The following is a 13022-nucleotide window of genomic DNA, read 5'->3' as shown; positions in this document are numbered from 1 at the left end:
CGACTGCGCGGGGGCGGGCGGGCACCGAGTGGCGGCTCCCGGCTGCGGGGGGCTGCGGGGGAGCGCCGGGGGGCTCCGGGAGGAGGCGGACACTCCCGGGCAGGGTCCGGCGAGGGCTGTCAGACCCCGCAGTGCCCCGAGGGGACCGGCCGCGTCCAGGGCAGCGCCGCGGGCTCCCGGAGCGCTCCGTGCTCCGTAACCCCGTGCGGGGCCGTGTCCCGGGCCTGCACCCCGCGCAGCGCGGGCCCGATGTGCCGCCAAGGAGGCAGGGAGGAGGAGAGGGTTAAGGGCTGCCAGAGGGGCCAGGTGGGAAGGGACGCGAGCAGCGGAGCTGTCGCTGCGCGGTGGGAACGCTGGGCGTGGATCGGCCAGGGCCTGACCAAAAGTGCGTGGAAGTCCCTGGAAAGGTTCCCACTTTCTCCTGGAGACTTGGAGTCGGGCCCTGAGGGAGCGAACAAGTGCTGCACTTCTCTCTGCTGGGAGGGAAGCCTCGGAGCATGAGAGGGGTGGATGAGGGGAGTCCCTTCCCAGGGAGCGGAGGCACCAGCTGTTGCCCAGGAATCGCAGATCTCTGCGAAGGTGCTGCATCACTGCAAAGTGAAGTGACTGCAGGAACTGGGAAAAATATCCTTGTCTCCATCAACATGAGGAAGCAGTCTCTATTCTTTGTGAAAACTGCACTCTTGTAACTTTTCTAGTGCTCCAAGACATCCCACTGCTGTTAGAAAGTTGTTTAGAAGAGTTGTCTCTCTCCTCTCAATGTGTCACAGTGAGCATAGCATATTCCTGGCAGTTGGAAGCTTAAGGAGCTGCCTCTAGGGCAGAAAGCAAACCTTACCCGTATTGAACAGAGCAGAACTTCCCAAAAGCCAGTCGAGTGCACTGGAACAAAGTTAATATATAATTAATAGCCAATATGTGTTGTTATGCATTTTAATATAGTTTGTGTTGATACAGTTCAATATACTGGTCATGGTTCTGCAGAAACTATTTCCTCAGCAGCAAAAAAATACAGTTTGTAGTTTTTAATATTATGTCCAGCTCCACAAGCCTGAAAATTTCTAAGCAAGCAGCCATGAAATATAAAGCCATGAAATATAAAGAATTACATACTTGGATAAGCTACATTTCTCATAATTAATTCCTTTCACATGTAAAAGGCTTTTAAATGCTTGCTGTCTCATTCTTTGGTGGGTTTTTTTTTTTTGCTTAACTGCTGGTTTGGGATGTTAGTTTTGGAATCACATGGTGGTTCTCCACAATAACATAAAACAAATGTTCAAATTTTCCTTTTCAACTAGCCACTGAGTTAAAAATTATCCCTGTTATGTAGGAAAGGTCCTCTCAAAAAAGTCTGTTCATTTTTAAAATGATGTTATTTAGATAAGGTTATCCAAGATTAATTTCAGAAGTACAGCTGTCATTGTGCACTGAGCTTTCCAAATAGGTAGAATGACCAGGGAAATAAGCTATCTCGCCCCAGAGATTAGTATTGAGCATGACATGCAAACGTTTTAGTAAATAAAATATAGAAAAGGAAAGCAGACTCCACAATTCCTACCAGACTGGGAAGCTCCCAGGCCTGAACAAATTCTGCTCACATTTTAATTTTAACACGGAGATCTAATCTAGAATGACAGAAAAGACCAAAATGTTACTGTAACCTTTAAAAAACAGAAGTATGCAGAGCACAGGGAGAAGTTTTTAGCTGCCTCAAAAGCAGGTGCTGTGGCCCAGGAGCTGGCAGAGGTGAGGTGACACCCTGCAGTGCCATCCTCAGGCCGTTTGATGCTGTTAAAGGATTACAAGCTCCACAACAGCCGCTGCGCGAGGAGTCTGTGGAGCTGCTGATTTCCCTTATTTGCTCCCTCCCTCGGCAGGAGCAGCAGCTGGACTTTCCTTGACTCTGCTGAATATCCATGGCCACAAACCTGGCCCGTTCCAAGTGCCTTGCAGCTGAAAGTGCAATGAGGCCTCTACCCCCACAGCCCAGACTCCTTTCCTCTCTCCTCCTCTCCTCACCATTCTGACAGCTGCCAGAGTTCCTTCCTGCACTGCTGCCAGGCTCCAGCACCTGCCCATGGACTCTCTGTTGTTCCCTTAATGCAAGTCTCGGTTGTGCCAGCAGCTCCACCCTGCCCAGAGCCCGTTTGTCCGTCACCAGAGCTCGCTGTGTGCTGGTAACAACCCAGAGATGCTTCCTCTGGGATCCGTGGGATGCTCTGGAAAGGGGAGCAGGGAGCAGTGTATCGTGAAGGGTTATTATTACTAATATTTATAAGTTTGACTTGTATTTGGGTCTGTATCCTTTCTACTCCCTACAGCTGCAGGTTCTTGCTCTCATCTGTCTAGCTTTTAACTATCAGAAAAAAAATCTGTCTATTTCGTTGGCTTTTTTGTTTCTTTGGGTTTTTTAAGAGAGACATTTCTTCACTGGGCAATAACGTTTTGTAGATTGGTATTTTCTAGGGGAGAAAAATGTTCTGAAATAAGACACCAGCAGCAGTTCAAAATTCAATTCTGTGAGAACAAGTCAATAGTTTCTCTTATTGGAAATAAGAGTTTCTCTTATTTTGACACAATAGTTTCTCTTATGTTGACACAATAAAGATCTGCATAATCAATGTTTCTCTAGCAGCTTGAAGCAACAAACAAGAAATTTAAAGGTTGGACTTGATGATCTTGCAGGTCTTTTCCAGCCTTAATGATTCCACGAATCTATATTTATTAGTTCCATTAGTTACTGAGAGTGGAGATGTGCTCTGAGGTCTGCAGTCCTCAGTGTGATTAATTTTTCAAAGTGGAATCCAAGTATTCATGCCCAAATTTAAACTGAAAGCTGGAGGTTCGGAAGAAGAGAGATTTGATCCACAGTTCTTTCCTTAGACCCTCATGAATACGAGAGTGATCCTCCAGCTACAGAGTTTTCTTCCCCTCATGCCTGTTCTTCAAAGCACACCTTCTAACTAAAATACTTCTTTATTTTCTCAGTGATCACTGGTAGCTTTCACATTTGAGATCAGGTCTCATTGCAGGGGGCTGCTGTGAATTTTGCTGGTTCTCCAGTCTCTGAGCACCCTGGGCTCTCAGGACACTCTCAGAAGAGCCACTTTTCAGGACATCAGGGCTTCATGAGAGCCATTTCCTCACAACCCATCAGTGTTCGAGGGCTGGTTCCCAAAGCAGGCCAGACAAGGAGCTGGCAAACGCAGCAAACTCTCCCCAGTGTTTCACACTGTGGGTGTCCTGGTGCTATAGAAAGCCCAGCTTCTGAGGGAGAGCTGGCTTGGCTGGGATGGTGGCACTCTGTTGGACCTTCCCGAGAGCAAGGACCACTGCTCCTTATCTCCTCCCATCCCCCTGGTCTCCATGCTGGAGTGGGAAAAGGCCTCAGCTCTCCATCCTATCCCCACTCCTTCTCCCTGTCTGCTGACCAAGTCAACTGACCCCTTCTCTGTCTGGGAACAAACTCCTTCTCTCTGGCAGCACCGAGGAACATCCATTCACCCCTTTTTTATGCTCCTTCCTCCTTTTCCTGTTCTCCCTGCTGCTCTGAGCTCAGGCTGACCTCGCCTCCTTGGCTCACTCACCACTCAGTCTCCCTTTCCTTACCTGAGTCCCAGCCAGGTTTTCTGGGCAGCTCTCAAGAAATGTGCCTGTAACTGAAGATCAAAAATGAAGTAATTGTGATTGCATAACTGGGGTGAGGAATGACTTTCTGGACGTTAACAGAAAGCAGCCACTGCTTAGGGGTAGAACCTTTTAATCTCTGTCCACTGGTGTCAAGTTTTCTGTCTTTTCCTGCAAAACAGTTCAGACAGAACTGAGCTTCGCTTTAACTCCATACACTTGGTCTCCTGACCCAACCACAGAAACAAGTGGATCTAATGAAAAAGCAAACCAGTTCACCCAAGAAATGTAATCTGCTCCTGTGACCTTTCTGCATTAAAAGTTTCCATTAAGTTCTGTGGCATTCACCCATCCCAGATTCCCCGAGGTAATAGGAAAGCAAACAAATGCTTGGAGCAAACGCTTTGTTTGTAGTAATGTGGCAGGATCAATCACTACCAACCACAGTGATGCAGAGGTTTTTCTGTTGGCTTTGTGTTGGTCAGATAAAACCCTGTACAAATTTTCTTGAGTCAGTTCTGTTGACTCACCGTGGCAATTGTAGCATGTCCTTCAAGCAGGATGTTTAAAGAAGTGCTGCAAGGAGTGATGCAACCATGCATCTTCTCAATACTGCCTTGTAAAAGTCAAGTGTTCATTGCTACATTTAAAGAAAATAATTTAATTTCAGAAACGTGTTTCATTTCAGTAATGTGTGAGTTAAACCTCAAAGTCTGGTTTAAAGTTTCTCTGAGTGAAGTGGGCTCTGGTCTGGGATTTGTTCTGTGGAATAAAGAGGTGTGTGTCAGAACAGAGATTTTAGTTTAGATCATGGTGCTGAGACCCAAGGTTTTGTTTCAGGCTTTTTCCTGCAGTTCTTTTTGCCTTTCTGAGGAAGTGTAACTTATGAAACCACATTTCAGATGTGCTAATATTTTTTGTTAAATCCACTGATGAATTAAGGGATAGTGTGATGCCCTCGCCCCTACAGATGTTGGGGAATTCAGACACGAGACACAAAACTCGAGTTCCTGAGCTCCACTGCTCAGAGTCCCACACATTTGAGTCTATCAGATTCTCACAATTTTGGGGCAGAACTCTCTGTGTTCTCCCTGGGCAGATTGCTGGCACCTGACACCATATGCTATTTTTATTCCAAATGCATAGCAGGGATTAGCTCCCCTGTGCCTTCCTGTTCCATCTGCTGCTGATGTCCTTCCCAGTGGGGCAGAGCTCCCAGTCTCACCTTTATTGGAGAAAGGGACTACAGTCTTGTTCCAGACAAATACTCAGCTTTTGTTGGACGTGTCCCCAGACAGACAAGGCACTGTCTGACCAGTCAACACTTAGCAGAATTCTGTCATCTGCCAGCCATAATCTACAACTGAAATAGAAATATTTTGATATATTACCCAACACAGAGAAAATAGTGTCTTAAGGGAGCTGAAGAGCAGAAGGAGGCGTGGTTACGCCTTATTTGTTCAGCATTGGTGAGTCATTTAATCTGAATTTCTAGGCATTTTAAGAGTTTTGCTTCAAAGGTCTATTGTGTGGCTTCTGGCAACAAATTAAATACCAGTGAGGTTTGGCTCTTAATTTAGAATTAATTTTAAAACATCACTCACTATATAAGACCTAATTGAAAGCCTATGGCCACTGGAAGGATTCCCAAGGATTTCACTGGGCTTTGGATGAGGGTCTCAAACCCACAAATATCTGTTTATTTTTCTTCATTGTATTTAATCTTGGATGGGAAGACAAGAATTATTCCTTCAGAATAGTTTTGCAGTTTTTAAACTTTTCATTTCTTTGGGCTAGAACTGAGTAGAGGACAAAGAAATGTTGGTGCAAAGAAAATCACTAAGTGCTGAGAGTGAAGTGGGGAGTGTATTTTTGCTTTTCTAGCTTGGACTTACTGTACTATAAACCATCATAGCACTGCAGATCTGTGAGCTGCCAGATTTCTGATTTTTTCTGATCTTTTGAGATCTTCTGATTTTTTTCTGAATGCCAGATATAAGTGGGGATACAGAAAAATGCAGAGCTTGAGTCAAAGTTGTGTTTGCAAACCAAAACCTGTGTTTTGTTTTCTGAGGTGGCAATGAACAGCCCCTGGCTCTCCTGGGGAACATGAAGGTTCATGATCATACATCTGAGTTTTCAGACAAACATTTTCCTCCTGCCCCTGAGGTTCTCCTGCTTGCAGTCTTTGGGAATATTCAAAGTTTTTTGTCTTTGGGCATAAAGAGTCTCTCATTCTGTCTCCTGGAACAGTTGCTGCCCACAGAGCCTTTCTCTTGTTACTTCTTGTTAATGGCACTAGAAGAGGCTACTCTGTCTCCAGTTCAAAGGAGGATTTTGGCAAGGGCAGAAAAGAGCTTTAAACTCTCCCCTAACCCATGCCTCTTGTCAGCTTCTTTAGATGGGATGGAGAAAATCTTCCTTTTCTACTGCAGTAGTTCCATGTTAGGTCCCAGGACATGTGTTTGCCATTCTGGCTTCATGGAGTAGCTGAGAGAAATATAACTGAGTGTAGGGCGGGGATTACTGCAGACCCAAGATTCTGGGCATCAAGAGCAGCTTGCCTCTTCTTCCTGACACATGAAGGAAATAAAAACAGAAAGCAAGTGAGAAAACAGAAGTGCAACTGGACCTCTCCAGTTTCCTCAGAAAGCCACTGGGATACAATAAACTCCTGGGCATCATTCCTAGGAGACAAAACGAGGGAATGGGGAAGTGCAGGTATGAAGGACAGAGAACATCTGTGGGAGGATGTGAGAAACAGAACAGGCATGTGGTGTCTAAGTGCAGGTTCATGGGTGTGTAAATGCAGGTTCATGTGGTGTGTAAATGCAGGTTCATGGGTGTGTAAATGCAGGTTCATGTGGTGTGTAAATGCAGGTTCATGGGTGTGTAAATGCAGGTTCATGTGGTGTGTAAATGCAGGGATCATGTGGTGTGGAAGTGCAGGTTCATGGGCTCCCCACTCTGCAAAAATGTAACTCACAGAACTGTAAGTCTGAGCTGAGTGGCACCCAGAGGCAGAGGCTCTGTGGTTCCTGGAGGAACTGTGACCAAAAAGTTACAGTTCTGTTCTTTATTCCTGGTGGTTTGGCTTTGTTTCTCTAGGAGGAGCTCACAGCTTGGCTTCTTGTGTGTGCTGCTGCTCTCTGAATGAACCCTGTTTAAAGTGGAGTGTGAGTGAGGCTTTGCACTCAATTATCTGATGGCTACCTGGCCTTTTCTCTGGCCTAAGCAGAATCAAGCTCTTCCTTAATTTGACCCTCAGATTTAACACACAGTGGGAATTAGATTCAGTAATTCAGGTTATGATTCATGTTATGATCCACGAGGGGGAAAGATGAAGACAGCCTCCTTAGGAAAGCATTCATGTAGACAGAGCAGTTCATGGAAAATGTGACTGGTGTCTTGACCACTGCTTTGATTGCCATGCTACCCCAAAAGCATCCTCACCACTAACTTCAGCATTTTCTTCTTGCAGACTTCATCCTTCATCTGTAAGTAAGTGGAAACAAAGTGCTCCCTTGGCATCAGGCTGCTGGCTCTCCAGGATAACCATCCTGCCTCTCCAGCTGCCAGGTCACTTGCAGCATTAGGCATTGAGACTGAATTGGAAGTGGCAGCTCAGGCTTCAATTTCTATGAAACTTGTAGGAACTTTATTTCTTTGAGCCATGCACCCCTCAGTTTGAAACTGGCCATTAAGCTTAAAAGGTGTTGAGCTGAGTAAAGGAATGGCAGATGGACACAGGTCAGGATCTCACCAGATTCCTCTCCTTTAGAAATGGGCACCTGAAAAGTCTCAAGGACTGATTATAAGAAAAGCAGCAACTTTGAGTGCTCTGAAGCCAAAGCAGGCATTTGGAAATGGAATGGCGTTTGTGGTCACTGTCTTATTAGTGAAACTAGATTACGCCTAGTTTTTCCAAGTAAACATCTATCCTTGCTTTAAGACATATTTAGTTAATACAAAAAACCAGAGTGATTATATGAAGAACATTTTCCTTGCACAGAAAACCAACTTTTCATGCTATCTCTGCAGTACAAGTGAAAATTTGGAGTTGGTAGGGTGGTAGTCACTAGCAAAGAGAGCAAGGGTTGAGAGGAACAGTGGAAAAAGGCACACTGGAAAAAATAAGGCATGGAGGGAAATTAAAGCAGGTTGGTGACATGCAAGAAGACATATATTAAAGAATTACAGATTTTTGTGTGCATATGCTGAGTAAAGCTAATTTCTGAACAGCAAGAAGAATAATCAATGCTTCTGTCTAAGTGTATTTCTTACTGATTAAAGATTGAGACGTGGAGTGTGGCTAGAATGAGTCAAACAGAATGCTGACAAGACAGATAAAAAAGAATAAGATGATGAAGCAAGAAACATAGTGCCATGAATTTTAGAAACACTGCAGTCAATTTGCAGACAGCCAGGTGGCAGGGAATGCCCAGAGATCCCTGTCCTTGTGGACAGAGAGCCCTGGCACTGCATGACCTGTGGCACAGCTGCCCCGAGAGCAGCAGAGGGTATGGCAGGTGGGACTGGGGCTGAAACTCAGCAGTTAATTTCTCCTCAGTGCTTCCTTCACAAGCCAACGGAGCAAACACTGCTGGAGAAGTCCTGCAGCTGGATCCCAAACACCAATCAATATCAGAGCCGTGCTTCTAATGGTGTTTGCGGTAGAGGTTATTAACTATTCTGCTATCACTGCATGAAATATCTTCCTTCAAATTCACCAAGCTGGCTTGTGTATTTTTAATGAGAGTTGGCACAATTCTCCGCAGAGCTGTGGGAGCTGATGGAGATGTACCGGATGGATTAGCCTGCTGGGACTCCCACAACAATCCTTGTGCTATTTCTATCCATTTTGCTCTAAAATAGATGGGTATGTCTTTAAAATGAGCTGGCAAATTTCTGTGCTAATTAAACTAAATTGAACAATACACAGGAACTGTGTTACTAAATCTGTGTATGAAGGCCCAGTTCTGAGAACCTCCACAGCCTGTGGACTACTCAGCCTCAGCCTCTAAAAATACTGCATTGCAAAGCTGCTCTCCTACCCAGAAGACATCACCTGAGCCAATGCTGAGATTGCTTTTAGCGTGTGCTGGGCATTGGGCTCACAGCCTGGAATGCTCTTCTCCTTGATCCTTGCATCTGGGGAGCTCAAACACGCACAGAACTGTCTAAATTCCCAGATTCTCAGTGGTTTTCAGCAGAAAAAACCTAAAAATTTGGATTTCCATATGTTCACGTCCACTGCTACCCTTATCATTGCTATTCAAAGTGATTATGCCAGGAGCAAGTGGTTAAGTATGAGAAGCTATAACACCTTAAGAATTCTTTTTCATACAAAGAAGTATCTATTTATTCTCCTATGGCAGTTTTTTTTTTTTGTCAGTCATTTTTAAAATCATTTATCAGTTGTCCTTTTCAGTAAAAAGTGATCAGTAAGGCTTTGTTCAGCTGCTCAGCCTCAGTGTTTTGTGTGGTTCTCTGGTGCTATGTTTTTTTAGTTGAAGTTCTTTGTCAAGCCAGTGGATGCTGTGACTAATTTGGCTAATTCTGGAAGAAAGGATTACGCTTGGATTCTGTACTGGTGTTTTGAGTCTCAGTGAAAGACTACAATGAATGAGTAGTCTGGGTTAGGCAGACAGTTGGATGGGATGATACCTTCTGGCCTCGCAATAATGGGATCTTTTTGTGCTTGTGTGCTTTGGGCTTAACTTCTGAGCCAGTCTCTAAGGTCTCGTGCATGATTCCAGATGCAGAGCACTCCATACATTGCCATGAATGTGTGTCCTGGATAAATGGGAAAGTGCCTGGTGGGGCTTTCACACAGGGGGGTAGAGATGTTACTGGGACACTGCAGTATTGCCAGGTTTTCTAATTTAGACAATTCTCATGGTAGTTAGCTTTTTTGGTATAGTTACATATTGTTTTAAAGAGTGACATTTATTATTCCTGAAAAAAGAGGAACTTTATAGCCCTCCTCATTACAGAATGACACTTGGAAAAGTAACTGCTGTCCCTGAACACCATCTTCCCCTCCACTACCTAACCCAGAAAAAATGGAAAAAAAAAGCCCCAATATTAGGTTTAAAACATTAAGTAATCTAAGGTTTTTTATAGGATCTGGTTATGATTCTCTTTGCTCAGGGTAAGAAACGCCAAAACTCACAAGTTTTCTGATTGCCAGCCCAAGTGAACGCAGAGCCATGAGCTCACTCCATCCATGCTGGCTGTGCTCCAGCCCTCCCTGTGCCCTGCTCTTGGGGAAAGGGAATCTCCTAGGCCATCCAGGAGCTGGTGAAGGCTTCTCTGGCATGCAGGGGACCAGGACTTGGAGGGCTGCTGTAGTCCAGCTCCCATATTTATATAGTAAAAGAAAGTTTTCCCCAGATTCCCAGCTAACTGATATTGATGTAGTAACACAGAAGGAGAGGACAGGAAGCTGCCCCAGGAAGAGCTCAACCCTCACAATGCCCTCACTCTGATCACCACTGCTGTTATTACTGGTAGAGATCACACCTGATTTCCCCCACCTGATTTACCCTGTTGCTTGGCTGAATTCACTCCTTCTGGGATAATCTGTTTCTGAGCAGAAGTCAGTAACAGTAGAGGGATGCACATGGTCTCAAGAGGGTGAAGCTTCTGCCAGGGGGACTGCAGCCCACACTGCCCAGGGAAGGAGGAGCAGCAGCTGCTGAAAACTGATGAGTGCAGAGCAGGCAGTGCCCCACTCTAAGGAGAGGGCCAGCATGGGGACAGGAAAGAACCGGGAGTTTTTCAGAGAAGGGTGAGAGGAAATCCTGACTTTGGAGTGGGAGTCCTCCCTCAGCATGGGCTGTGAGCTGCAAAGGACTGACTGACTGCTCCACGCGTGTCTGTGTGTGCATTAATGAAAAATGCAGCCTTATGTGGGCTGCCTGGTGAGATGAGCAGTTCAGATACTGTGTCACCACTCCTCTTATCAGAGAACATGAGGTTTCAGCAATTTCCATTACTATTTTTATCCCTTATTGTGTGCAAATACACAAGGATTTTAGTAACAGCAGAGTCATGTTTAAGCTGCTTGGAAGGCTGGAGAGCAAGATATCTTATTTTCACCAGTCCATCTAATGTCATTTTTACAAGTGAACCATATTGCTCCCACAGAATCAGAGCAAGTTTTTTATAAAGACATTTTCTTAGAGGATTGAATAGTTGCAATTGTTGGAGAAAGGTGCTTAGGTGCTGGATTAGGAATTTGCAGGATCAAAGTAGCAGTTAAGATGCCAGGGAACTCATCCAAATCACAGCATAGCTGATATTCTTTAGGGAATACTGGACTGTTTTGTATACAGCGCTCTTGGCCCCAAGTAACTTAAAACCTGAAGAATTGAAATGATTAAAAATATTGGGTGGTACCTGTGAGGGTGTGGAGTGCCCACAACCCATGTAGGGCTGGATGCCCTGCCCCTGTGAGCCTTTGTGCCACGGTGGTGATGCCAGAGGCATTCAGCAGTGCCACAGGAGCCCTCTGCAGCCCTGGCCACATGGAGTCACCTGGGTGCACTTGGGCATCCGGCCCATTTTCCTGGCACCTCTCAGGAGCAGGCTGACAGAGGAGGGGCTCTGGCAAGGAACTTCAGTTATTTGTGCTCTCAGTTACACAGAAAATGTAGGGGATGGCTTTGGTTGTGGGCTCGGTTATTCTTTTTAACCCGTGAGAAGCTGTGGGGGTTGCTGCCAGACTGGTCTCCTGGAGATCCAGAGTGCAAATGCAGGGCATGACATTTGTCCTGTCCCAGTTCCAGTGCTCAGCCTGAGGTCAGGGAGGGGGGAACTCAGCTACAGCTCTGCCCCCCTGGAAGTGCATCTGCCTGGCTCCTGTCCTCCCCGGGCTCTAGACAGGGAACAGGAAAGATAACAATGGAGCAGGCTCCTCCAGACTCAATAACTGACAGGGAAGCTGATTTTCGTTATCCCGATGCACAGCTGGAGCTGGAAAAGATGCCAGAGGACTGACACGTTTGACCCATCCCTGGAAGTGTTCAAGGCCAGACTGGATGGAGCTCTGAGCAATCTGTTCTAGTGGAAGGTAGCAGGGGGGGTGGAATTAGGAGATCTTTAAGGAACTTTCCAACCCAACCCATTCTATGACTACATGATGTTCGTATCTTTTGCTCGGAGTACTAAAGTTTCTATTTAAAAACTTTTCTGAAATCTCATGTCTTTGGGGAAAGTTTATGAAGGGCAGAAGTATGAAAATAAAATGGCACATTTTACTTTAAGGGCAAATTTTAATTAATTAAAAGGAGGGAACTTCTTTTCAGTATTTTCTTTAAGAAAACTAATTTTTGTTTTATCAGTACAAAAAAGCCCCTGAGTCAGCCACAACAAGAAAATATTCCCACAAGAAAATGCGAGGGTTTTTTTTCCTCCATTCTATATATATATATGAGTGTGTGAAATACAGCTGCCCACGAGCCCATAAGTGCAGCTCATCCTTTTAACAAAACATATAAGGAATGCCTTAGGCAGCTGGAATGCAAGAACCTGGCCCAGAAAACCCAGCAGTGCCCTTCTGACTGCTGCAGACACACCCTGACACTGTGAGCAGCCAGGACTGAGCCCTGGATTGTCTGTACAACACATCCTGCTGGAGTGCTGGAGTGCTGGGAGGGCTCTCATGCCCTGCCTCCAGCCCTCGTGTTCCCAGCCCAGAGTGCCACGAGCACGTCAGGGGTGACCCATTCAGGGAACGGGGTGGCTGCAGGCCAGACCTATAACCTTGACTCCAGTGCCCTTTCCGGAGGCTGGCTGTGGGTTCCTTGTTATCTAAGGAGCTTGTAATTTCCTGTGCTGGTTGTAACAGGGCTGAATGTTTTCTAGGTTACCTCACGAAGCTCCTGCAGAACCACACGGCCCATGCCTGCGACGGGCAGCACCTGAGCCTGCACTGCCCTCGGCACTCCACCATCAGCGTTCAGTCAGCGTTCTATGGGCAGGACCCCCACATGTGCACTGCTGGGCAGCCTGAAACCAGCATGGCAGAGCCCAGGAACTGCGTGGCACCCACCTCTCTGCAGGTACCTCATGTTGTAAACGTTCTCGAGGTACACAGTGGTTTCCCTGCTGTTTCTGTGCAAGTGTTCTCAACCTTGAACGAGACAGCTCTGTAGCTATGGCAGTTCACCACCCAAAGTGTTACAGCTGGAAGGGTTTGTCCGGTAAGCAGGGTATTACCATGGGATTGTGAGAGCTTTGGAGATTGCCTTCCATTGTGATCAGCCTTGCTTTGGAAACCCCATTCCTACAGTTTCCTAAAACAGCCCGCTCCTTTCCATTCAAGGGCTGGCCATGACTGAGCTGACCAGTCCTAATCTCCTGACCAATGACTGTGAGAGCTTTGG

The 13022-nt window shown here is 46.0% G+C and overlaps 1 protein-coding gene across 1 annotated transcript in view; it reads left to right on the top strand.

The window, feature by feature from the left end:
- Positions 1 to 13022, top strand: part of EVA1C (eva-1 homolog C) — a 33777-nt gene that overhangs the window by 1837 nt on the left and 18918 nt on the right. The window contains exon 2 of the mRNA XM_031065244.1: positions 12502 to 12698. Coding sequence (XP_030921104.1) covers positions 12627 to 12698 — 72 coding nt within the window. The 5' untranslated portion in view covers positions 12502 to 12626. The remainder of the gene's footprint in view (positions 1 to 12501; positions 12699 to 13022) is intronic.

This window comes from Geospiza fortis, unplaced genomic scaffold (genome assembly GCF_000277835.1).
Source record: "Geospiza fortis unplaced genomic scaffold, GeoFor_1.0 scaffold514, whole genome shotgun sequence".
Classification (NCBI taxonomy): Eukaryota; Metazoa; Chordata; class Aves; order Passeriformes; family Thraupidae; genus Geospiza; species Geospiza fortis.
Note: the sequence above shows the minus strand (reverse complement) of the source record. Positions and strands in the feature narration are given on the sequence as shown.